The sequence below is a fragment of the Salvelinus fontinalis genome, chromosome 37, assembly GCF_029448725.1.
Source record: "Salvelinus fontinalis isolate EN_2023a chromosome 37, ASM2944872v1, whole genome shotgun sequence".
Classification (NCBI taxonomy): Eukaryota; Metazoa; Chordata; class Actinopteri; order Salmoniformes; family Salmonidae; genus Salvelinus; species Salvelinus fontinalis.
Genome location: NC_074701.1, coordinates 20,576,721 through 20,603,115, shown reverse-complemented (window position 1 = coordinate 20,603,115; position 26,395 = coordinate 20,576,721). Strand labels below are relative to the sequence as shown.

The 26,395-nt window shown below is 42.6% G+C and overlaps 1 protein-coding gene across 1 annotated transcript; it reads left to right on the top strand.

The window, feature by feature from the left end:
* Window positions 1–741: 741 nt before the first annotated feature.
* Window positions 742–25,977, top strand: LOC129836341 (GTP-binding protein 2-like). The gene is made up of 12 exons (XM_055902386.1): window positions 742–1,170; window positions 4,085–4,111; window positions 8,268–8,452; window positions 8,846–8,954; window positions 9,122–9,319; window positions 9,453–9,627; window positions 20,220–20,439; window positions 21,073–21,208; window positions 21,300–21,358; window positions 22,715–22,886; window positions 23,066–23,230; window positions 23,707–25,977. Exons 1-12 carry the CDS (start codon window positions 958–960, stop codon window positions 23,890–23,892), a joined length of 1,845 nt encoding a protein of 614 aa, XP_055758361.1. The 5' UTR covers window positions 742–957; the 3' UTR covers window positions 23,893–25,977.
* The last annotated feature ends 418 nt before the right edge of the window (window positions 25,978–26,395 follow it).

Genomic DNA, 26,395 nt, shown 5'->3' with positions numbered 1-26,395 from the left:
TTTTATTTTAGATGGTTGTACCTTATAAATGTACCATATTATGTGTACCATATTTACAGTTTGTGTGTGATATGAGGGTTGGATACATGCTTATTTCAAAATTACAAAGGAAAACTTTTATAAACAATGGCAACACTGCCATGTTGCACTGAACCTTGCTGTTGGAAAACGAAATAGTGTGCAACTTTTAGCTGTCACAGATGCACCTCCCCAAAAGCCAATATATTTTTTTGTGTATGACCACATGGTGGTACTATTGAACAATATACATGTTCATAGGTACTATTGAACAATTTACATGTTCATACAAGTTGTTCCCAGTAGTAACAACGTAACCTCATGAAGTTTAGCCTATTGGTTAGGTTAAAATGCATATCTTCACTTGTATTAACTCAATATTTCTAACAAATGGTATTGCTACACAATCAGTTGGAAAGTTATTTAAAAGTTTACTTCATCTTCAAATATAGGTAATATGAATACACCTCTAAGTAGCTAATTTTGGCCGTGTTAAAACCGTGATGTAGCCTACAATGTGTAAATTGTTATTGACTGAATGATCTAAAAATAATATTTAGTCATTATTTATGATGCAAGTTGATTTGTAGATCAATCAGTCGGAAGTCGCTTGCACTGTGGGCTGCAATGTCGAACAAGCACAAATATTTTGTATTGATAAAATATACTGACGTAGCAAGCCACTTTAAATATGAATAATATAGGTCTGACGTAGATCCGCTGTCAACTCAAAACGAGTCAACGACGCGGAGTTGTTATTGTCCACTTTGTTGTTGGTGGGCAGGAACCCTAACCAGCTGGCAGTTGAGTTGTTCTTATCGATTTTTAAAAAACATTTTTTTGAAACGCTCCCCGTTAAAAATACGCTTGAATGTCTCGGTTTTAGGACGTTTTCTATTTCAAATCGTGCATAGCTAGCGTACACACGATTCCGAAGTAATGGATTCGCGGGTATCAGAGCTTTTTGGATCAGGTTCCGGGCAGAAGTCTGGTTGCCAAGGAGTTGGATCTAACGTTAGTTCGGGGAATGGCTTCGGAATGAGTTCTAAAAAGTGTTTGAAGAATGCCAAAAAAGCAAAGAGTCGGTCATCCCGAAACTCCAAACCAAGCAATAACCCCCCATATCTTCCCCCGGCTAATCTACCCCCAGAGGTAAGCAGATATGCTTCCGTAGCCTGCAAATTGGGTGGTACTGTAGCTAGCTAACGTTAGTTAGCTGACCAAAGAGAAATGGCTTGCAAGTTTATTACCCGCCAAATTTTTTATAAAAACTCTTACAATTAGTTTGTGCATAACATACTTGTATGCATGCATATTGTCCAGAAACATTTTTGTAACCATCTTCTGTCTGAAGTTCTTGTGAACTGACTGCCCGTTTGAAGCAAGTGTCTGCAAGCAGAAAGTCATTTTTACACTATTAGCTAGCTTCCTGGCTACAGATGCAGTGACACGTAGGAAGTAGCTAAAGCTAACTAGCTATGTTAACTAGCTCTACAAAATACATTATGTAGCAACGTTGGTTGTTTATTGAACTGAATAGTTGCAGTAAAACTACTATAGCCAAGTTAGCCAGATCGTTCCCTTTTAATATATTGTATAATTGGTTTCAATGGTTTGTTGACTAGCTAACGTTAGGTAGCTAAAAAAATCTGGAACAGCTGTGTTTGTAAATAGCAAAGGGACGGCTTGCCTCGCCTGCTGAGTGTAGAGGACTGAAGCAAAGGCAGACGCCACTGAAATCATCTGCAGAACTGATGAATTGCTTTCTCCCCCAGAGAGATTGAGAGATTTTGATAGAATAGAACCTCCTCACATAATAATTAGCTATAGTTTATTACTTAGTCTTTTAGCTTTATTTCCCATTGATTTTAACTTGAGCTGCTGTGTGTGTGTATATATCTCTGAAACAAATTCATCAAAAAAATAAACGTCCCTTTTTCAGGACCCTGTCTTTCAAAGATAATTCGTCAAAATCCATATAATTTAACAGATTTTCATTGTAAAGGGTTTAAACAGTTTCCCATGCTTGTTCAATGAACCATGAACAATTAATGAACATGTACCTGTGGAACGGTAGTTAAGACACTATCAGCTTACAAACGGTAGGCAATTGAGGTCACAGTTATGAAAACTTAGGACACTAAAGAGGCCTTTCTACTGCCTCTGAAAAACACCAAAAGAAAGATGCCCAGGGTCCCTGCTCATTTGCGTGAACGTGCCTTACGCATGCTGCAAGGAGGCATGAGGACTGCAGATGTGGCCAGGGCAATAAATTGCAATATCTGTACTGTGAGACACCTAAGACAGCGCTACAGGGAGACAGGACGGACAGCTGATCGTCCTCGCAGTGGCAGACAACGTGTAACAACACCTGCACAGGATCGGTACATCCGAACATCACACCTGCGGGACAGGTACATGATGGCAACAACTGCCCTGGTTACACCAGGAATGCACAATCCCTCCATCAGTGCTCAGACAGTCTGAGAGAGGCTGGACTGAGGGCTTGTAGGCTTATTATAATGCAGGTCCTCACCAGACATCACCGGAAACAACGTCGCCTATGGGCACGAACCCACCGTCGCTGGACCAGACAGGACTGGCAAAAAGTGCTCTTCACTGACGAGTCGCGTTTTTGTCTCACCAGGGGTGATGTTCGGATTCGCGTTTATCGTTGAAGGAATGAGCGTTACACTGAGGCCTGTACTCTGGAGCTGATTAATTTGGAGGTGGGTGGTCACAGCATCATCGGACTTAGCTTTGCAGGCAATCTCAACGCTGTGCGTTACAGGGAAGACATCCTCCTCCCTCATGTGGTACCCTTCCTGCAGGCTCATCCTGACATGACCCTCCAGCATGACAATGCCACCAGCCATATTGCTCGTTCTGTGCGTGATTTCCTGCAAGACAGGAATGTCAGTGTTCTGCCATGGCCATTTAGAATCCCCATTTATGTAGGGCAGTGGTCACCAACCGTTTCTGAGTCAAGATCACTTTCTGAGTAAAAATGCAAGCTGAGATCTACCGCTCAGATTTGTAATTTATTTATTAACATGGCTTAAAAAATGTAAGCCTATGCAACAATACATTTCAATATTTTGCTTTTTGTTTTTATTTTACTGGACTGATGGTCAGTCTCAGTGGAGGTAGAGAGTAGCAGACTAAGGGTCCACCTGCCTTTCCTCTGCTGACACTGACCAAAAAGCAACAGCCTTCCAGCTGATTGAAACTCGAGTCGCACCGAATTATTTCTACCTCGTGCACAAATTCATGTTACTCTTATGAGCAGAGAACGTGAAATATTCCTTGATCAAAAGACACAAACTGCTAATAATAACAACGCAAACCCATCAATACACATTCCTACTCATTCATTACAGCTGCAGTGCTGGTTATAGCGCAAGTGGATGTAGGAAGAACACCAATTCTATGGTTGAATAAAAAGTGACTGTGCTGATTAAGAATAAACATGAACTTGCTCATAAAAAAAACAGCAGCTCTTTGCTGTATTCATTGAGTATCTCACTATTAATGTTGAAACACTTTTTATCTCACCGTTTGCTCATCAACTTTGCTATAGCTTTCTTTTATGCCTGCTACGTTACTGCCGACACTAATCTGAGCCAGCCAGCGATAGGCCTATAGTGCACTTGATTTGTACCTTCAGACACATGAGATGGTACAAAATGGGAACACTTCGCCTACCCAGCCTCAGGGCAGCTGAATCGGGTGCACTTACCGCCAACTGCGCGAGAAGCACTTTATTGTTGGGTTTTGTGGTATGTGGTCTTTAGTTAACACAATAATCACAATCTCTACTCAAAGAGCAATTTAAGCCAACATTGCATCACTTTACAGTTCTATTTGCATGTAGACTCTTTTATGGCTAGTTGAAACAATGTAGCAGCTTTAAAGTTCTTCCAACCACCCACTCATTCATTTACTGTTGGATACTGCTCTTTCAGTCAGATTGGGGTTCTTTGTGCATTTTTAGAGAACATTAGGTACCATTTGTCTCAGTTCTCTTCTGTCCAACATAACAATGCTGTCCTCTCCTCTCTTTCAGGCTGAAGAGGGGAATATAGAGTACAAGGTAAGCTGAAATACAATGTTATACATGTGTCATGACACACACCTTTGCTCACTCATTACTGGAGAATAGCAGTTGTCAGCTGATGGAAGGCCTACCAGTTTCCAATAATCTTACCTCCATCATTGGTTGTCTATATTTAAGCTTTACTTTACAAGTGAATAGCCTAGCCCTAGTTTATCACTGCAGGTGAAGGAGTCGGATGTGGAGGTCCTGGTCTGTGGTTGAGGCTGGTTGGACGTACTACCAAATTCTCTAAAATGACGTTGGAGGTAGCTTATGGTAGAGAAATGAACATGCAACAGCTCTGGTGGACATTCCTGCAGTCAGCGTACCAATTAGACGCTCCCTTAACTTGAGACATCTGTTGCATTTTGTTTTGTGACAATTGCACACTTTAGAGTGGCTTTTTATTGTCCCCAGCACAAGGTGCACCTGTGTAATGATCATGCTGTTTAATCAGCTTCTTGATATCCCACACCTGTCAGGTGGATGAATTATCTTGGTGAAGGAGAAATGCTCACTAACAGGGATGGAAACAAATTTGTGCATTTGAGAGAGATAAGGTTTTTGTGTGTATGGAAAAGTTCTGGGATGTTTTATCTCAGCTCATGAAATGAGGGACCAGCACTTTTTACATGCTATTTTTTTCCCCTGACTGTTTAGTTTTTATTTTGGTGATTGTTAGTTCTACGTACTTTATATCTGAATACTTTACACAAACGTTACACTGAGAACGTTTTACCATCCTGAAAATATAGGGCAAACACTGTAAATGAATAAAAGTTTTGGGGTGTTTTCCATGCTCAATAAAGGACAATGTGCTCTCAAATATTTGAATCACTTGGGTGTGACAAATATTCAGCTGAAACTTTAAGGGCGGGCTTTAATCACACCTTACTGTTGTAACTAGAGGTCGACCGATTATGATTTTTCAATGCCGATAGCGATTATTGGAGGACAAAAAAGCCGATGACGATTTATTTTTTTAAAAATGAGGCAGAACGTTCCCAGGCCGTCATTGAAAATAAGAATGTGTTCTTAACTGACTTGCCTAGTTAAATAAAGGTGTAAAAAAAAAACGGCAAATCGGCGCCCAAAAATACAGATTTCCGATTGTTATGAAAACTTGAAATCGGCCCTAATTAATCGGTCGACCTCTAGTTGTAACGGTGTGATTCGTCTCTTTGATAGATGAGATTCTCTGACATCCCTTTGCTAGTAGCAGTGGATCAAGATCAAACAAACATTGGATAACAATCTAGTGTGTGTGTGAACAAAATGATAAAAAGCCAAGAAACACAAGGACTAAGTCAAACTTCAGTAGACTTCCGGCTAAATTCCACAAACTTCTATGCTGGTGCGGTTCTAAAAATTAATCTTTCAGCACTTCACTCAGTGCACGCAATGCCCCAGGCACTGTTGCTGCATGTAAGGTGGGTTATATGGGACTCTACGTAGTTGTTTGCATAGAAATTAGAAATCATACTGATTTTATATGGTTCTTTGTGTGATTAGCTACCCACTATGAAACAAAACGCAGAAATACAGTTGAAGTCGGAAGTTTACATAAACCTTAGCCAAATACATTTAAACTCAGTTTTTCACAATTCCTGACATTTAATCCTAGTAAAAATTGCCTGTCTTAGGTCAGTTAGGATCACCACTTTATTTTAAGAATGTGAGATGTCAGAATAATAGTAGAGAGAATTATTTATTTCAGCTTTTATTTCTTTCATCACATTCCCAGTGGGTCAGAAGTTTAAATATCCTCAATTAGTATTTGGTAGCATTGCCTTTAAATTGTTTAACTTGGGTCAAACATTTCGGGTAGCCTTCCACAAGCTTCCCACAATAAGTTGTGTGAATATTGGCCCATTCCTCCTGACAGAGCTGGTGTAACTGAGTCAGGTTTGTAGGCCTCCTTGCTCGCACATGATTTTTCAGTTCTGCCCACACATTTTCTATAGGATTAAGGTCAGGGCTTTGTGATGGCCACTCCAATACCTTGACTTTGTTGTCCTTAAGCCATTTTGTACAACTTTAGAAGTATGCTTGGGGTCCATTTGGAAGACCCATTTACGACCAAGCTTTAACTTCCTGACTGATGTCTTGAGATGTTGCTTCAATATATCCACATATTTTTCTTGCCTCATGATGCCATTATTTTGTGAAGTGCACCAGTCCCTCCTGCAGCAAAGCACCCCCATAACATGATGCTGCCTCCCCCGACTTCACGGTTGGGATGGTGTTCTTTGGCTTGCAAGCCTCTCTCTTTTTCCTCCAAACATAACCATGTTCATTATGTCCAAACAGTTCTATTTTTGTTTCATCAGACCAGAGGACATTTCTCCAAAAAGTACGATCTTTGTCCCTATGTGCAGTTGCAAACCGTGGTCTGGCTTTTTTTATGGCGTTTTTGGAGCAGTGTCTTCTTCCTTGCTGAGCGGCCTTTCAGGTTATGTCGATATAGGACTTGTTTTACTGTGGATATAGACACTTTTGTACCTGTTTCCTCCAGCATCTTCACACGGTCCTTTGCTGTTGTTCTGGGGTTGATTTGCACTTTTCGTACCAAATTGATCCCAAGGATTAACCAGACTTGTGGAGGTCCACAATTTTTTTTCTGAGGTCTTGGCTGATTTCTTTTGATTTTCCCATGATGTCAAGCGAAGAGGCACTGAGTTTGAAGGTAGCCCTTGAAATACATCCACAGGTACACCGCTAATTGACATGATTTATCAGAAGCTTCTAAAGCCATGACATAATTTTCTTGAATTTTCCAAGCTGTTTAAAGGTACATTCTACTTAGTGTATGTGAACTTCTGACCCACTGGAACTGTGATACTGTGAAATAATCTGTCTGTAAACAATTGTTGGAAAAATGACTTGTCATGCACAAAGTAGATGTCCTAACCGACTTGCCAAAACTATAGTTTGTTAACAAGAAATTTGTGGAGTGATAGAAAAACTAGTTTTAATGACTCCAACCTAAGTGTATTTAAACTTCCGACTTCAACTGTACTTTTCGCTATGGCAGCTATTTATTTTGGTATAAACCACAACTTGCACATATGCTCATACTTTACACCTTGCGAACTGAAAAAGTATAGGTGTATATGCAAGTAAAATGAAATTCACTCACAGAGAAGATAAAGAAACATCATGCTCTCCCCCTGCATGTAAAGAAATTTGACTTCAACCAACCACAGTGCAGACAAATCACACTGCACACACGTATCTGAAGGCGAGACAAAGCAGTTTTTCCTGTCATCGCTCGCTTTGTGAGTGACAAGCGCCTATTTTTTTTAAATTATTTTATTTCACCTTTATTTAACCAGGTAGGCCTGCGACCTGGCCAAGATAAAGCAAAGTAGTGCGACAGAAACAACAACAGAGAGTTACACATGGAATAAACAAGTGTACAGTCAACACAATAGGGGGAAAAAGAAAGCATATACAGTGTGTGCAAATGGCATGAGGAGTTAAGGCAATACATATTCCATAGTAGCAAAGTAATTACAATTTAGCAGATTAACACTGAAGTGATAGATGAGCAGATGATGATGGTGTGTAAGTAGTGATACTGGTGTGCAAAAGAGCAGCAAAGTAAATAAAAACAATATTAGGATGTGGTAGGTAGATGGACGATGTACAGCTGCAGCGATCGGTTAGCTGCTCAGATAGCTGATGTTTAAAGTCAATAGATTGCTAGAAAGATGTATGTTTCTTCTAGCGGGAGAGGGATCGGTTGACTTTTTTGAAAGTAGCTTAGTTAAAGTGGAAAAAGTAGCTGGCTGAAAATGAGCCTGTAATCGGCTGTTTAGCCGACAGCCGGCGCTAGTGGAAAAGACTGGATGTAGCTTTGTTTCACTCTTCTGTTCTGTATGTAAAGGTGTATTATGACCAAAGAGCAGTGAATAGTCCCGAACATGTTCATGTTCTACCACAGTGGATTAGCACTGTCATTTATAGGACCAGGGGCAGCTGCTGCCTCCAAACAAATGTACAAAGACATCCTACTTACAGTATTAGTTATTTTCACCACCTGCAAAATGCAAACTAGAAACATTAATTGGCCTGAACAGAGGCGTTAGCCATGAATTAGCCATACCATTCCTTCAGCTCTTTAGTCTCAGCTTCCTCTCCCCCTCTACAGCTGAAGCTGATCGACCCCACGCAATACCGCTTTGAACACCTGGCCACACAGATGAAATGGCGTCTACAGGAGGGGCGTGGTGAAGCTGTCTATCAGATTGGTGTCGATGACAACGGCATGCTGGTGGGCCTATCAGAGGAAGACCTGAGGTCATCGCTAAAGACCCTAGGCAGGATGGCAGAGAAGTACGACCCACACACCAACTGTTTAGATTAAATGTTTTTTTATTTAACCTTTATTTAACTAGGCAAGTCAGTTAAGAACAAATTATAATTTACGATGACTGCGTACACTGGCCAAACCCGGACGATGCTGGGCCAATTGTGCGCCTCCCTACGGGACTCCCAATAACGTCCGGTTGTGATACAGCCTGGATTCGAACCATGGTGTCTAGTGATGCCTCAAGTACTGAGATGCAGTGTCTTAGACCGCTGCACCACTCTGGAGCCCTGCCAGCCTTCTCGTATACTCCATTTTTTAAAGATGTGATGAAATTGTTTGTGCAATTCTTGTACCAGAAGTATTTCTGTGCCGATGTTGTATGTGCAATTGACTCTTCATTTACTTTTGACTTGAAGGGTTGGGGCTGACATCACCATTCTCAGAGAGAGAGAGGTGGACCACGATGCTGATATCCCTCGTAAGATAGCTGAGGTTCTCATAAGGAAGGTGCCAGACGACCAGCAGGTTAGTGACCTCATGAGAAGCTCATAAGCTGTTAAGTGTGTTTACATTGGCTGTAAACAGTGAGAGTCACTACTTGTCGTACTACTACTACAACATTTGCTGATAAGTTGGCTATGTGTGACTAGGTCAACATTCATACTATGTTATACGTGTGTTTTTGTATTTAGTTCCTGGACCTGCGGGTGGCTGTGCTGGGTAATGTGGATTCAGGAAAGTCCACCCTGCTAGGTGTGCTGACACAGGGTGAGCTGGATAACGGGCGAGGCCGGGCCAGACTCAACCTCTTCAGACACCTCCACGAGATCCAGACAGGACGCACCTCCAGCATCAGCTTTGAGATTCTCGGCTTCAACAGCAAAGGAGAGGTGAGGGAAAGGACTGGCCATGTCCCAAACTTTCAAATGTCTTTTTCATAACCACTAATAGATGAAAGGACTAGATAGGTTGGCTTGTGATTATTTTTTTTTTTATATACCTTTGACCTCTTGTGTCCCTCAGGTGGTGAACTACAGTGAGTCGCGGACAGCAGAGGAGATATGTGAGAGTGCCTCTAAGATGATCACGTTCATTGACTTGGCCGGCCACCACAAGTACCTGAAGACAACCATCTTTGGCCTGACCAGCTACTGCCCAGACTTTGCCATGCTGGTGGTCAGTGCAAACACGGGCATCGGTGAGTCTGACTGCTACACTTGACCCAGACTCTGTGGTTGTTTGTTAAAATCTCTTTTTGTTGGTTTACGTCAGGGGTCGGCAACAGGCTGCCCGCAGGCCAAGACCGCCCACCTGTGATTATATTTTTTTGCTCTCCCAAAGTTTTTAGCAAAACAATTGTCAACCCACGGCTAATTCTAGTTGCCTACCCCTGGTTTACATGAATGCTGTGCCTCTGTGCTTGTCCAAGGCAGGTTATGCCTCCTAAAGGTCACAGTTATTCGTGTTTATCGTCGAAGGAATGAGCGTTACACTGAGGCCTGTACTCTGGAGCGGGATCGATTTTGGAGGTGGGTGGTCACAGCGTCATCGGACTGAGCTTTGCAGGCAATCTCAACGTTGTACGTTACAGGGAAGACATCCTCCTCCCTCATGTGGTACCCTTCCTGCAGGCTCATCCTGACATGATCCTCCAGCATGACATTGCCACCAGCCATACTGCTTATTCTGTGTGTGATTTCCTGCAAGACAGGGATGGCAGTGTTCTGCCATGGCCATTTGAGCACGTCTGGGATCTGTTGGATCGGAGGGTGAGGGCTAAGGCCACCCCCCCCCCCCACCCCCCCAGAAATGTCTGGGAACTTGCAGGTGCCTTGGTGGAAGAGTGGGGTAAAATCTCGCAGCAAGAACTGGCAAATCTGGTGCAGTCCATGAGGAGGAGATGCACTGCAGTACTTAATGCAGCTGGTAGCCACACCAGATACTGACTGTTACTTTTGATTTTGACCCCCCCCCCCTTTGTTCAGGGACACATTATTATATTTCTGTTAGTCACATGTCTGTGGAACTTGTTCAGTTTGTCTCAGTTGTTGAATCTTGTTATGTTCATACAAATATTTACACATGTTAAGTTTGCTGAAAATAAATGCAGTTGACAGTAAGAGGACATTTCTTTTTTTGCTGAGTTTATTTAGGTGCAGGAGCTCCACAATACTTTTGAGCTAATATTTTATAAGAGGAACAGGAACTCAAGCAGTAGAACATTTGAAGTTCCGGTACCAAGCTCTGAGCTCCTGCCCAAATCAAGCACTGCTTCTTATCCATTGTGCAAATATCCTACAGCTGTGTCTGTCCTGTGCTCACTGGCTCAGGAAACTGAGGTCCCAGAATATTTTATACAATGTTGCAAGTTTGCTAGTGCAAGCTTTGGGCTGGCCCTAGTTAATAGTTGATACAATGTTTCAAGTTTGGCTACACATGGCCTGTCTGAAATAAGGTGATTCATAGGAAATTTATTTTTAATCTGAATATTTTCTAACTACAGTCTGGAATGTTTTTATTTGTTCGCTTTGTCGGCTATTTTTACATAGTTGGCAACGGCATTCAGTTACTTTTTAGGTTTGTACCATTTTCATTTGGATAGAATTTTGATTAACCACATATGAATGATTTTGAGATATGAAGATGTTATTATAAATTAAACGAAACTGTTTAACGAAAATGTGCATTTGAAAACCATAACTGTCATGCATCTCGGTAGAAATTGTCAAATAAATTGGCATTCCACATGAAAGGTTGCAGACTCCTCGTGTAGCCTATTACCGGCAACTTCAGGAGAGTAATGGCAGAAATTGCGAAAGCCAACAGGAGTGGGAGGAAAATAGTTCAGTCTGGTTAAGTAATTTTTCTTCTTCTGGTTATCTAGATCTCTGGTGCCCTCTTGAGGCTTCAAACTGTTTAAAGTATCAGACGAGTTCAATACAAATAGTTGATTTTATTAAAGCGCATACTGTGTTTTTTATATATGGAAAATATACGTTTAAAAATGTTGAGCAATCGATTGTTCGGAAGAACAGACTTTCGGTCGACCAAGATTTTATTTAGTAGGGGACAGCCCTAAGCAGGAGTATTGCACAATCTGACTCCAATCTACTCAAGTCCAACCCTCTTCTCTCTCTTCTGTAGCTGGCAGGCGAGCTATGTTCCAAGCTGGGCAGTACGGCTGTACAAACACACTGCAAAAAAACAAAAACGCACTGCCGTCTGGGCTTATGTAACAGACTACCCCTGCCGCCCCCTCCCCCAGTCAAAATCAAATCAAGTCCCAGACTAACCGCCGTTCCTCTGAGCCCCCTAACAGATGCTGGTCTGTAGATCACCAAAGGACGGACACCTGTTGAGTTAATAAGCAGACACTTGGGATGTCAGTGCTGACACTACAGGAAAGGTTCCGATTCTTGAAGTTCACCACTGTCCCAAGGCTTTCAAAGGCATTCTGCTCTTGTTTCCTTTCTGTTCCTTTGTACTAATACTTGAAGGGACTGGATAGGTGTCCTTAATATTGCTTTCACCTTTCAAGTCCTCCCAGATCAGTGGTCATGACTGAGGAAGAGGAGACAGTCTAAAATAGCTTCATCGGGACGTAGCTGAAATCTGAGCGAAGAAAGGAAGCTGACACACAAATCAAATCAACACCCTTGCTTAGCCTTTTTTCTTTATTTAGAGATTATCTTTCAGTGTTTACTGAATAGCTCATTACTTTTTTCCTTTATTATAACACTATCCATTTTCTGTCATTTGCCAGGATGAGCTAAAAAAAAATTGTCAAGTGGGATTTGAACCCACGCCTCCAGGGGAGACTGCGACCTGAACGCAGTGACTTAGACCGCTCGGCCATGCTGACATGTTTAGCTTAATGTGCAACTGTTATATCGAACAGTCACGACCCTACCAAGACTCCCTCTCTCTGGGTTTCTAACTCTATAGATAAGCAGTGGTATCTGCTTGTCTGCCAACAACATACTTTACTGCCTGGATATCAGAGTGAGCTTGAGTTCCTCAAGGGGAATGTAGGCAGCCTGCCAAGTTAAAGCCTCTTGCCCTGTTTCAGGTTTTGGCTGTTACTCCTACATTTACAATAGGTATTTAGTATGACACTATTTATTTGCACTCTTAGTTGCCAGGAACAACCAAAATGTTGTCAGAAGTGGGATTTGAATCCAAGCCTCCAGGGAGGACTGCATCCTGAACGCAGTGCCTTAGACCGCTCGGCCATCCTGACATGCTTATCTTTCCTCCTAACTCACCTACATGTCTAACAGTCAGACGCCATTGGCTGCTTCTGGGTTCTAAGATGATTTGAATACCTTAGGGCAAAGATGATCTATTATATTGACAAAATAAACGGAGTGACCGCTCTAACAATAGAAATACATGTCCTCAATGATTAAGGCAGGCGAGATCAGGTGGTACCATTCTAGCCAATGAGAGGCCAGATACGCTTGTGAACAACCAGCACAACTTAGTAGTTTTTCTCAAAGTTGCCAGAATGCCAGGTGCATCCACTTATGTCATTACTTTTGTAATAGCCTAAACATTATGGAACGTCTATTAGATCAAATAAGCATCACGTAATTCGGCACTCTCATAGACCAATAAAGGGCTTATGTCATGCAGACAGATTTTGGACAAGATGAAATCCTCTCGCTTTGCCTCTCCTCTCTGCTTAAAACTACAATAGGCAGAAATCGCTCTGCCATTTCCTGGTTGCTAAAATTCGACTGGTTCGCCTAATTTTAGTTTATTTGACAGAGAATCCTTGTACTGTCTAAATTGCTGTGAAATCTATTCAATAAACAAAAATATAATATTTTCTTCTGTTTGAAGCTGGGTAAAAAGAGCAAAAACAAAACTTGCCCCCTTGCTTTCAATGAGAATGACAGATCAAGAACTCTAATTTCTACGTGAATTTGTTCAGGTCACCCATAAAGCTTACCTACTGCTCCTTTTAAGTGCTCTTTTGACAAGCGTATTAATTTGCTCACTACTTGCAGATTTGTTCATAACTTTCCCGACATCATGGCTGGTTCTGGGTTCCAGGATTATTGAATACCTTTAGGCTGTGTTGTTGTAACAACATTATTCATTTGTTCACCTATTAGTTGTGAGGGTTAACCAAAATGTTAGTGTCAAGTGGGATTTGATCCCACGCCTCCAGGGGAGACTGCGACCTGAACGCAGTGACTTAGACCGCTCGGCCATGCTGACATGCCTCACCCTGCCTCTATTTCTCCCAGAACAGTGACAGGTGGAAACTTTTCACCTTTCACCGTGAATACGGGCTCTCTTCCGTTACTGAGTTAAAATGCATGAGATTTGCTTTTGTGCAGACAGTTTGTATGATTTCTTCTGAATTACATCATTGGGAAATTATTCAGACCACTTTTTCCACATTTTGTTAGGTTACAGAGTAAACCCCCCTCCCCCCCAAAAAAAACGATTTAATCAATCCACATACAATACTCCATAATGACAAAGCATAAATACAGGTCTTTAGACATTTTTGCTAATGTATATTAAAATGATATCTAATTTAAGTATTCAGACCCTTTTACTCAGTATTTTGTTGAGGCACCTTTGGCAGCGATTACAGCCTTGAGTCTTCTTGGGAATGACGCTACAAGCTTGGCACACCTGTATTTGGGGAGTTTCTCCCATTTCTTCTCTGCAGATCATCTCAAGCTCTATCAAGTTGGATGGGGAGCGTCGCTGCAAAGTTTTTTTGAAGTCCGGCTCTGACTGGGCCACTCAAGGACATTCAGAGACTTGTCCCGAAGCCACTCCTGCGTTGTCTTGGCTGTGTGCTTAGGGTCATTGTCCTGTTGGAAGGTGAACCTTCGCCAAGTTTGAGGTCCTGAGCGCTCTGGAGCAGGTTTTCATTAAGGATCTCTCTGTACTTTGCTCTGTTCAGCCTCGATCCTGACTCGTCTCCCAGTCCCTGCTGCTGAAAAACGTTCCCACAGCATGATGCTGCCACCACCATGCTGCTGCCATCATGCTTCACCGTAGGGATGGTGCCAGGTTTCCTCCAGACTTGATGCTTGGCATTCAGGCCAAAGAGTTCAATCTTGGTTTCATCAGATGAGAGAATCTTGTTTCTCATGGTCTGAGAGTTATTGTGTGCCTTCTGGCAAACTCCAAGCAGGCCTTTTACTGATGAGTGGCTTCTGTCTGGCCACTGCCATAACGGCCTGATTGGTGGAGTGTTGCAGAGATGGTTGTCCTTCAGGAAGGTTCTCCAACTCTGGAGCTCTGTCAGAGTGACCATCGGGTTCTTGGTCACCTCCCTGACCAAGACCCTTCTACCCCGATTGCTCAGTTTGGCTGGGCGGCCAGCTCTAGGAAGAGTCTTGGTGGTTCCAAACTTCTTCCATTTAAAAATGGAGGCCACTGTGTTCTTGGGGACATTCAATGCTGCAGACATTTTTTGGTGCTGTTCCCCAGATCTGTTCCTCGACACAATCCTGTCTCGGTGCTCTACGGACAATTCCTTCAACCTCATGGCTTGGTTTTTGCTCTGACATGCACTGTTGGATATTTATATAGACAGGTGTGTGCCTTTCCAAAGCATGTCCAATCAATTGAATTTTCCCCAGGTGGATTCCAATCAAGTTTTAGAAACATCTCAAGGATGATCAATGGAAACAGGATGCACCTGAGCTCAATTTCGAGTTTCATATCAAAGGGTCTGAATACTTATGTAAATAAGGTATTTTTTATTTATTTTTTGCAAACATTTTGAAAAACCTGTTTTTACTTTGTCATTATGGGGTATTGTGTGTGGATTGATGAGAGAAAATGGTATCCAGTTTAGAATAAGGCTGTAACGTAATAAAATGTGGAAAACGTCAAGGGGCCCGATTTTACGTTCCTGTACTGTATGTTGGTTGGTCAAAATAGTCCATCAAACAGATCAAAACATTGATCGATTTATCCATGGAAATATTGTAAGTCTAATGTCCCAAATTCCTGAGCTGTCTTTATACTCTAATTTTACATTTGCATAACTAGTAACCAGACACAGGTATGTTTGTTTGAAAAGTGACCTTCAGCCATGTGTTTACTTGTCTGCCTGCCATACCACCTCCCTCCGTTTCACTGGCCCAGCCAGGTAGTGATTTTGAAGTCAGACTAATGTCCTGGGGGATATGGGTCAGGTATAAGGACCATCCATGGGACACACAGACAGACACGCCTTGCAACGTCAGAGCCCAGACTTTAATTATAAAACAGAGAAATGGATCTGTGTAAGGAATAGGCCTAGTCTGGTGTATTCTGTGTGACCTGCCAAAAGGCCATGGAGAATCTGGCCCATATATGCTATGGGCCCAGATATAGAAAACTATCAATAGTCAAGCATTAATGTTGGATAAGAAGGGGACCGGCCCGCTAAGTCGAGGACAAAAAGGTTCCTGAGCAGCTTCTACCCCCTAAGCCATAAGACTGCTAAATATACTGAACAAAAATATAATGCCACATGCAATAATTTCAAACATTTTACTAAGTTACAGTTCATATAAGGAAATCAGTCAATTTAAATAAATTAGGTTCTAATCTATGGATTTCACATGACTGGGAATATAGATATGCATCTGTTGGTCACAGATACCTTAAAAAATAAATAGGGGCGTGGATCAGAAAATAAGTCAGTACCTGGTGTGACCACCATTTGCCTCATGCCGTGTGACACATCTCCTTTCGCATAGAGTTGATGAGGCTGTTTATTGTGGCCCGTGGAATGTTGTCCCACTCATCTTCAATGTCTGTGCGAAGTTGATGGATATTGGAACACGCTGTCGATCCAGAGCATCCCAAACATGCTCAATGGGTGACATGTCTGAGTTTGCAGTCCATGGAAGAACTGGGACATTTTCAGCTTCCAGGAATTGTGAACAGATCCTTGCAACATTGGGCCATGCATTGTCATGCTGAAACATGTGATAGCGGCGGATGAATGGCACGACAATGGGCCTCAGGATCTCATCACGGTATCTCTGTGCATTGACATTGCCATCGATAAAATGCAATTGTGTTCGTTGTCCATAGCTTATGCCTGTCCATACCATAAACCCTTTGCCACATAGGGCACTCTGTTAACATTGTTGGCATCAGAAAACCACTTGCCCACACAACGCCAGTTGGACATACTTCCAAATTCTCTAAAATGATGTTGGAGACAGCTTAAGGTAGAGAAGTGAACATTCAATTCTCGGTCAAAAGCTCTGGTGGACATTCCTGTAGTCAGCATGCCAGTTGCATGCTTCCTCAACTTGAGACATCTGTGGCGTTGTGTGACACAACTGCACATTTTAGTGGCCTTTTATTGTCGTAAGCACAAGGTGCACCTATGTAATAATGATCATACTGTTCAGTCAGCTTCTTGATATGCCACACCTGTCTGGTGGATGATTTTCTTGGCAAAGGAGAAATGCTCACTAACAGGGATTTAAAACAAAATTGTGCATAAAATTTAAGAGAAGCTTTTTGTGCGTATGGAACATTTCTGGGATAAGTTTTTTTCAGTGTAGTTAGTCCGAGTAGCTATTTGGTTATCTACATTGACCTTTGTTTTTAAATGTATTTTTAACACTCTATCTTTGTCTATGCACTCTCACTAGACTCTACCCACACACTCACAAATCAAATCAAATTTTGTTGGCCACATACACATAGTTAGCTGGTGTTAATACCAGTCAAAAGTTTGGACACATCTACTCATTCAAGGGTTTTTCTTTATTTTTTACTATTTTCTACATTGTAGAATAATAGTGAAGATATCAAAACTATGAAATTACACACATGGAATCATTCTTCAAAGTAGCCACCCTTTGCCTTGATGACAGCTTTCCACACTCTTGGTATTCTCTCAACCAGCTTCACCTCTCCCTTAAGTAAGCATTTCACTGTTAGTCTACACCTGTTGTTTACGAAGCATGTCACAATTAAAGTTTGATTTGACAGTGACACACAGACATGGATCAGCTGATCGGTGAAGCTGCAGGCTATTCAAGGCATGCCTCTCTTGCTAGTACATGCACACACACTTACTTTCCACTCAGTGAGGTGGGGTGTTTACAGAGCTCTGAGGCATCATGTTGAGCCAAGACATGCCTCTTGATGGGGCCCATAAAAGCAGAGGAAGAGGTTGGCTCATTATGACACCATGTTGCCTTGCCCCCTAACACACACATACAGACAGTGTAAGTTATGTTTGGTTTGCCAGCATGCAAATACAATCTGTCTCAGCTGAGAGGGTACGTTTATTTCGGTCCCGCCAGACAGTTTTGGGTCAGTGCCCTTGACCTCTCTGTGGCCTATATCCAGACCCAGCCATACATCTCTTACATCTCACCCACCGGGGGGTGCTTTGGTACTAGTGTCAGCGCAATGACATGCTAGCTGTTCCCATAGACTTCCAGTCATTGAGCTAATGACTATCCATTTCAAAGCTTGTCACTGTATAAATATTGACATTTTTTGCAGTGGTGGAAAGATTTTAGCAGTGTTTGGCCACTGTTGCTAAATGAATATAGGGGAGACACTGGCTTAGGATACAGACATATTGTTGATATACAGAAATGGCAGGTTTTTCTTCAATGGCAAGAACTACTGATGAAGATGCCCTTAAGATTATTCTTATGAGCATAAGCATAGTTGTTTTGTTTACTTGTCAGCAGCAGTCTTTTTCTACACACACTACAGGATGATTGAGGTGATGTTTTAGTGTCACACAGTAGGCTACACCCACTGAAGTTCTCACTCTCGCTCCCTCACCCACGCTCTGTAGCTTCTCTCTCGTACATGCTCCATCTTGCTTTCCTCTTCTCGTTCTCTTTTTTTGTGTCCTTATGCTTTCTCTGCAATAGGGCCTACTGTCTGTTTCTCCCTCAACTATAGTCTCTCCTTATCTGGTTTTGTAGTTCTTGTTTAAACTATACTGAACAAAAGTAAAATGCAACATGTGAAGTTTTGGTCCCATGTTTAATGAACTGAAATAAAAGATCCCCTATGCACAAACATTTCTCGCAAATTTGGTTTACATCCCTGTTAATGAGCATAGATTTATTTTTGCCAAGATAATCCATCCACCTGACGTGTGGCATATCAAGAAGCTGATTTAAACAGCATGATCATTACACAGGTGCACATTGTGCTGGGGACAAAGGGCCACTCTAAAATGTGTGATTTAAAAAATAATAAAAAATTCACACAACACAATGCTACAGATGTCTCATGTTTTGAGGGAGCGTGCAATTGGCATGCTGACTGCAGGAATGTCTACCAGAGCTGTTGCCAGATAATTATATGTCAATTTCTTTACCATAAGCCACCTCCAACAACTTTTTAGAGAATTTGACAGTACAGCCAACCGGCCTTACAACCACAAACCATGTGTATGGTGTCGTTTTGGCGAGTGGTTTGCTAAAATCAATGTCGTGAATGGTGGGGTTATGGTATGGGCAGGCATAAGCTACGAAAACGAACACAATTGCATTTTATCAATGGCAATTTGAATGCACAGATAACGAAATGAGATCCTGAGGCCCATTTGTAGTGCCATTTATCCTCCACCATCACTTCGTGTTTTAGCATGATTATGTATGGCCCCATGTTGCAAGGATCTGTACACTATTCCTGGAAGCTAAAATGTTCAAGTTATTCCATGGCCTGCATACTCACCAGACATCATTGAACTTGTTTGGGATGCTCTGGATCGACGTGTATGATCGTGTATTCCAATATCCATCAACTTCGCACAGACATTGAAGAGGAGTGGAACAACATTCCACAGGCCACAATCAGCAGCCTGATCAACTCGATGTGTCGCGCTGCACACTACAAACTGATCCACGTTCCTATTTATTTTATTTTTTTAAGTGTCTGTGACCATCTGTATTCCCAGTCAAGTGAAATCCATAGATTTAGGACCTGATGAATCTATTTAAATTGACTGATTTCTTTATATCAACTAACTCAGTAAAATCTTTGAAATTGTTCCGTTTTATATTGTTGTTCAGTGAGTGACAAGAAGCGTATGACTGTGTACAAACCGTCTGGCTCCAGAAAGCTAATTACATTTGCAGTGTGTGTTTTTAGTTTTTTAAATGGGTTCCTATGTGATGATTATCTAATGGAATCAGACCGTGATGATTTGACTCCACGTGTAGTAGCATGTGACGGAATTCTCCAGTCACTCAACTCTCTCACGTTCCTTCTAAATGTCACACCCAGCAAAAAAACATGCACAGTGACCTCATCAACTTTGAGGTAGCCAACATATGGCTAGGGTCAAAGTTATTGTGAAATATGTATACAACTTTAGGCTATATCCATATCAGATGGCCGGGGATCTGAAATTGTTGAGATTGTGTCAAAGTGTGATTATGTCACTGGGCTCTCGGTTTATCTGGTCTCACCTTTGGACACTTTTTTCCCCCATGACATAACAGTCATAACCTACGTCATGGCTTGTTTACCTGATGTTATTAACCTGGCCTCATGTCCCAGTCTCTTTCTATGGGGTTTAAACTCTAGATAAGCAGTCTCATCTGCTGGCACCCCAACACTGTACTTAACTACATGGATATCAATAAGCTTCAGAATGCATGCTTTTTGAATCCGTGATATAAGCCAAAAGCTGCACCATACAGAACACTTGATAACATACTATATGATTAAAGAGTGTTAAGAGATCTGTGTTGACACATCAATGAAATGTATGGACATGACTCGTAGTAACCTGCGCCCCCCCTCTCTCTGTGCCCCATCCAGCCGGTACAACACGGGAGCACCTGGGTCTGGCCATGGCTCTGAAAGTACCCATCTTCATTGTGGTCAGTAAGGTGGACCTGTGTAAGCGCGACACGGTGGAGCGCACGGTCCGGCAGCTAGAGCGCATCCTCAAACAGCCCGGCTGCAACAAGGTGCCTCTGGTGGTGTCCACTGCTGACGATGCCGTCACGGCCGCACAGCAATTCGCTCAGTCACCCAGGTACACACTAGGAGCTCGGATGCAATAATTTAATAACCAACGTTTCGACAGACAAGCTGTCTTCATCAAGGTATAATTACACACACTGCGGGTCACTAGCTTATATACTTTGAAAGGACACACAGGTGTCTGTAATCATGGCTGGGTGTGGCTTGATTACAGATATAAATATTACAGATATATAAATATGACAGATATACAGATATAAATATGACAGATATACAGATATAAATATGACAGATATAAATAGGACATATAAAAAGCATGAATGGAAAACATACGAGCATAGATACAATTTGGCTACATAGGCCAACAAACATTTTACAATGAATATCAAAAACACAATCACAAGAATGGCTTCAGATCAAGTCTACGTTGAGACCGAAAGGAGCAAGCGTATTTAAATGAAAGATCCAGGCGGCCTCTCATTTTAACAATAAATTGTCACGGTCAATCCTCCACACACACGTGCAGTGTCATGATCAGTACTTAATGTACTGCACGTACACAGCCACACAGGGTTCCAGCCATAATGTTAGCGTCATATCATTGTATTGGTCATTTGATGTTGGTCATGGTGTGCGTTGTCATAGCCCTGGTCATGTGACGTTGGTGGTGCTGTTTCCTGTGCAGCATCACTCCCATCTTCACCGTGTCCAGTGTGTCTGGGGAAAGTCTGAATCTGCTCAAGGTCTTCTTCAACATCATCCCCCCACTCAGCAACAGCAAGGAGCAGGAGGAGCTCATGCAACAGCTCACTGAGTTTCAGGTAACACACGCACATACACGCACACACACACACAGTAAATGAATAGCAATAATGTAAATGTGTGTTTTGACAGTGTGTGCTTTCCCTGTAGGTGGATGAGATCTACACAGTGCCTGATGTGGGGACAGTGGTGGGAGGAACTCTATACAGGTCAGTGCACTGTTATAGGAGCCTCAGTGTCTTGTCCTCTCCTCTCTGTCATGTTCCTTTTTCTTATCTAGTTCTCCTTGTAGAGTAGCATCTGTCTGACCTTCCCTCTTTGTCTTATTACATTTCTCTGTGTCTCTCTCTCATGTAGTGGTGGTATGGCTAACTGTCCATCCATTGGTATCTGTCAAACTCTCCTCCCCCTCTCTCTCTCCATTGGTATCTGTCAAACTCTCCTCCCCCTCTCTCTCTCCATTGGTATCTGTCAAACTCTCCTCCCCCTCTGTCTCTCCATTGGTATCTGTCAAACTCTCCTCCCCCTCTCTCTCTCCATTGGTATCTGTCAAACTCTCCTCCCCCTCTCTCTCTCCATTGGTATCTGTCAAACTCTCCTCCCCCTCTGTCTCTCCATTGGTATCTGTCAAACTCTCCTCCCCCTCTCTCTCTCCATTGGTATCTGTCAAACTCTTCTCCCCCTCTGTCTCTCCATTGGTATCTGTCAAACTCTTCTCCCCCTCTCTCTCTCCATTGGTATCTGTCAAACTCTTCTCCCCCTCTCTCTCTCCATTGGTATCTGTCAAACTCTTCTCCCCCTCTGTCTCTCCATTGGTATCTGTCAAACTCTCCTCCCCCTCTGTCTCTCCATTGGTATCTGTCAACCCCCCCCCCCCCCCCCCCTCTCTCTCCATTGGTATCTGTCAAACTCTCCTCCCCCTCTCTCTCTCCATTGGTATCTGTCAAACTCTTCTCCCCCTCTGTCTCTCCATTGGTATCTGTCAAACTCTCCTCCCCCTCTCTCTCTCCATTGGTATCTGTCAAACTCTCCTCCCCCTCTCTCTCTCCATTGGTATCTGTCAAACTCTCCTCCCCCTCTCTCTCTCCATTGGTATCTGTCAAACTCTCCTCCCCCTCTCTCTCTCCATTGGTATCTGTCAAACTCTCCTCCCCCTCTCTCTCTCCATTGGTATCTGTCAAACTCTCCTCCCCCTCTGTCTCTCCATTGGTATCTGTCAAACTCTCCTCCCCCTCTCTCTCTCCATTGGTATCTGTCAAACTCTCCTCCCCCTCTCTCTCTCCATTGGTATCTGTCAAACTCTTCTCCCCCTCTCTCTCTCCATTGGTATCTGTCAAACTCTTCTCCCCCTCTCTCTCTCCATTGGTATCTGTCAAACTCTTCTCCCCCTCTGTCTCTCCATTGGTATCTGTCAAACTCTCCTCCCCTTCTGTCTCTCCATTGGTATCTGTCAAACTCTCCTCCCCCTCTGTCTCTCCATTGGTATCTGTCAACCCCCCCCCCCCCCCCCCCCTCTCTCCATTGGTATCTGTCAAACTCTCATCCATCTCTCCCCACCCATCCAGTGGTATCTGTCGTGAGGGGGAGCAGCTGGTTGTGGGTCCTACAGACTCCGGTCAGTTCCTCAAGTTGACAGTGTGCAGCATCCAGAGGAACCGCTCAGCATGCAGGGTACTGAGGGCCGGCCAGGCCGCCACGCTCGCACTGGACGCTTTCGACCGCTCGCTGTTACGCAAGGTGAGACGCTCAAACTGTGTGTACTTGTATGTCACCCAAGCTGCTGAAACTGAGTTGTACGTCTCTGTCCATCGTGGTTTATGCAGTAGTGTTTGCCTTAAATTTCTAATATCAACATATTTTCCATTGTTCTGTTTCATTGTGTTTAATAACTGTACTTCCTGTGTGTTTCCTCCCAGGGTATGGTGATGGTGAGTCCAGAGATGAACCCCACTATCTGTTGGCTGTTTGAGGCGGAGATCGTGCTGCTATTCCACGCCAAGACCTTCCACAAGGGCTTCCAGGTCACTGTGCACGTGGGCAACATCAGACAGACTGCTACTGTGAAGGCTGTGCACGGCAAGGTCAGTCCTCCACCGTTCCACAATCCTCTCTGTCTGGAGAAACCCTGCAGTCACAGACAGAACATTTTATTAAGTAGTGTTGCACGGTATACCGAAACTTCGGTACTTTTTCGATACAGTACCAAATGTTTTTTCATGTTTTAGTATCTTTTTTTACTTTCGGTACTTCACGGATCAAGCCTGTCTATCAACGCCCCCTACCCCTTATTATAGCGTGAACCTTGCCTGCTCCCCCCTTACTCATTGCTAGCCTGCACTGGGAGTCTGGGATTTATCATGTTAGCTCCCCTCTCATGCTGCACAAAAGTTAACACACTTAAATATTTCTGGTATCGTGTCAACACTAGTTTGAAGGATTTGTAGAATGAATAGTTGTGAAGTGTTAACATAGTGATAATATTCTATACAAGTCTTCTTCTGTGAAACTAATACAAGGCTTCCATGAAACTACTAATCCATCTATCTGTGTACCACAGGAGGAGCTGAGGACAGGTGAGAAGGCGGTGGTGTGTTTTAAATTCATTAAGCACCCAGAGTACCTGAAGGTGGGGGCCAAGCTGCTGTTCAGAGAGGGAGCCACCAAAGGCATCGGCCAGGTCACCAAGCTGCAGCCTGTCTCCCAGTCACAGCCCTCACAGAGTGAGGAGGAGGACGAGGCCTAGAATCCAGAACCGCCCAGTGGAACAGGAGAACCACAGCCGTCCCAGCTAGATCCCAGGATCTAGAACATCGGAGGAGAGGGTTCCGTCTCTTTCTCCTGTCATCTTCAGCCTTCCTGCTTCTTCCAAAGCCCCTCTCCTGTCATCTCAGCAAAGAACTGACTTTTCCCTCAACTTTTGTCTTTTACTTTGTTTTTCCAAAGCCTTGTTGTCACCAAACCTTTTCTCAAGCCTTTTCAAGAACTGCTATTTCGATTGTTTTCTTTTGCTTTTCTAGAAACTAATGAGGGAAGTATATTTTGTCTCCTGTGTCACCTAGCAACAGTCACCACGGTGAGGTTGAGGTGTAAGGAAGACCTGGTTACAAAAGGCACAGAGATCTATCCAATAGTAAATATGGAAATGAGTGTAAAGCAGCAGTCACCTTAAACACAGTTGATTCACACCTCTGGGTGAAGTGCTTACACACACTCTCCTCTCACTCAAACATACATTTGTGTACTGAAACACAAGTACACAGGTGCGTCCACACACACCGAGACGCCTGTATTTATCACCTGAAAAGTCACTGAGTTCTGTTACCAGATGTCTGGAATGTTTACAAACTAAAAATACAGACAGGACTGACTGATGGCAGATCGATGTGAGTTTTCTTCTATTGCAGCTACTAGGATGTCAGAGGTTAGAATTGTGATGCCTCTTCTGTCAACTTCATAATCCCACATCATCTGGTTTGTATGACCTGCACAGTGCCTGGCTGAAAGTGATAAAAGTCCTCTTATACCATGTTTGAATATGTTGTTCACATTGGCACTTTATGATGAGGCATTTCCTTTTAGCTTGTGATGTATGGGTAAAACTTGACCTTGTGATAAACTGGCCAAGATGGCCAATGATCTCGCTGACATTCATCCCCAGTAAAGTTCCTCTGGCACAGTTTGAGAATTATGTTTGTAACTCGCAGCAATGCCTCACGATAGCCCGACTAACCAACGAATGGTGTTGCTACCTACTTTTCAAGTGCTTTAGTTACTCAGGTCAGTATAGTTCATACAGTATAGACACCATTCCACTCTCTCACAGAACTACTCCAATGATTGAGATTTTATTGATCATTTTGAGTGTCTTTGAGGAATAGTCAGCCATTTCTCCCAAAGAGAGTGACTACTTTGTGTGTTTTGATTATGCTTATTGTTTAAAAAGCGGCCACTTTGTGCTGCTATGTTTAAACTGCCCTATTTGGCAATTGTGTCTGAGGTTGTCTTTTTCTGTCGTCTTCTCCCTTACGTTACTGTTTCTGATTTATGAAGGGGTAAAACACAGTGCCTAGTGGAACTACTTTTGGAGTACCTTTCCATGACACCCCAAGGTTTTACAACTTTTTAGGTAAATCAACTTGATTTGGTGCTACTCCTTGAAACAACTTTTGATATCTAGATGATGAATAGGGAAAGGTGTTGATTGCTGAATTTGTTTGTTCAAGTCTGCTGTTGACCATATAAAGTGTCAAGTTATTGCATGTTAGAAAGAATGACGCAGAGAAATCACTCGCTCATTTATGCCTCATTCACCTGCTTCAGAACTCTGGAATTTCCAACTTGCTAACTGGTTGAACGCGGTACGTGTATCTACAACCAGTTAGCAAGTTGGACATTTCTGAATTTCCTATTTCCAACTAGCATGTGAACGCGGCATTAAAACTATTTAAGAGGGGCAACTAAATGTGCTCTTTTTGTTGCACATATGGTATTATGTGTGCACTCAGAGGTAAAAATGACTATTTGAACCAAAATATGAAAAGAGCTGATCAGATGTTGTACATTGATTTTTGCATCTAAGTAATGCTTCTGGTTTTTTATAGATTTGTAGTGGTTTCTAATTTCACTCAATTATATATCACCTGTTGTTCAGACTGTTTTAGTCCAGCACCAACAAGTGTCACGTATTCTCTACCTTGGATGCAACGATTGTTTTCCTTTTAAAAAAATTGTTAATTCTATTAAAAAAATGAGGGTGAAGTACCACATATTTATGTACAGATCCAGTTTGTATATTATGGCACACACAAATAAAAAGTTGTTACATTTATTTTTGTTTGTCTTTATTTTTGTCTGTGTTTTCTCTAGATTCTACACCTCAATGGTGTAGTTAGGCTGTTTACCTGAAGGGTGCCCTGGTGAAAAGCTATATTAAATGGGTCCATGAAGTTCTCTCGCCTCCCCTTTGTTAGCCGCCTCCCTTTCTATTACTCAGCTGATGCAAGACACTAGAAACTGTGAGTCAGACTGAAACACCACTGTGTTATGAAAGGGATGATCACTTGATTCTTCACGAATGGTGCAATGCCGCTCATCATAGAGGCAACCAGGACTGTACTGAGGTCAAAGACCTGGTGTGACCTGTCTGATGTCAACAGTTAAAACAAGACATTAAGATTAAACCTCAGTATTAAGACCCCATTGAAATTGTCGTTCCAGTGTATGGGAATAGTTCTATTCGGACACTT

What these genes read in the sequence shown, in the direction of transcription:
- LOC129836341 (XM_055902386.1), top strand. Translation starts at nt 958, where the DNA reads ATGGATTCGCGGGTATCAGAGCTTTTTGGATCAGGTTCCGGGCAGAAG. An exon ending in CAATTCGCTCAGTCACCCAG is followed by an intron (nt 20,440 to 21,072) that starts GTACACACTAGG and finishes TTTCCTGTGCAG; the next exon opens with CATCACTCCCATCTTCACCG. An exon ending in AACAGCTCACTGAGTTTCAG is followed by an intron (nt 21,209 to 21,299) that starts GTAACACACGCA and finishes CTTTCCCTGTAG; the next exon opens with GTGGATGAGATCTACACAGT.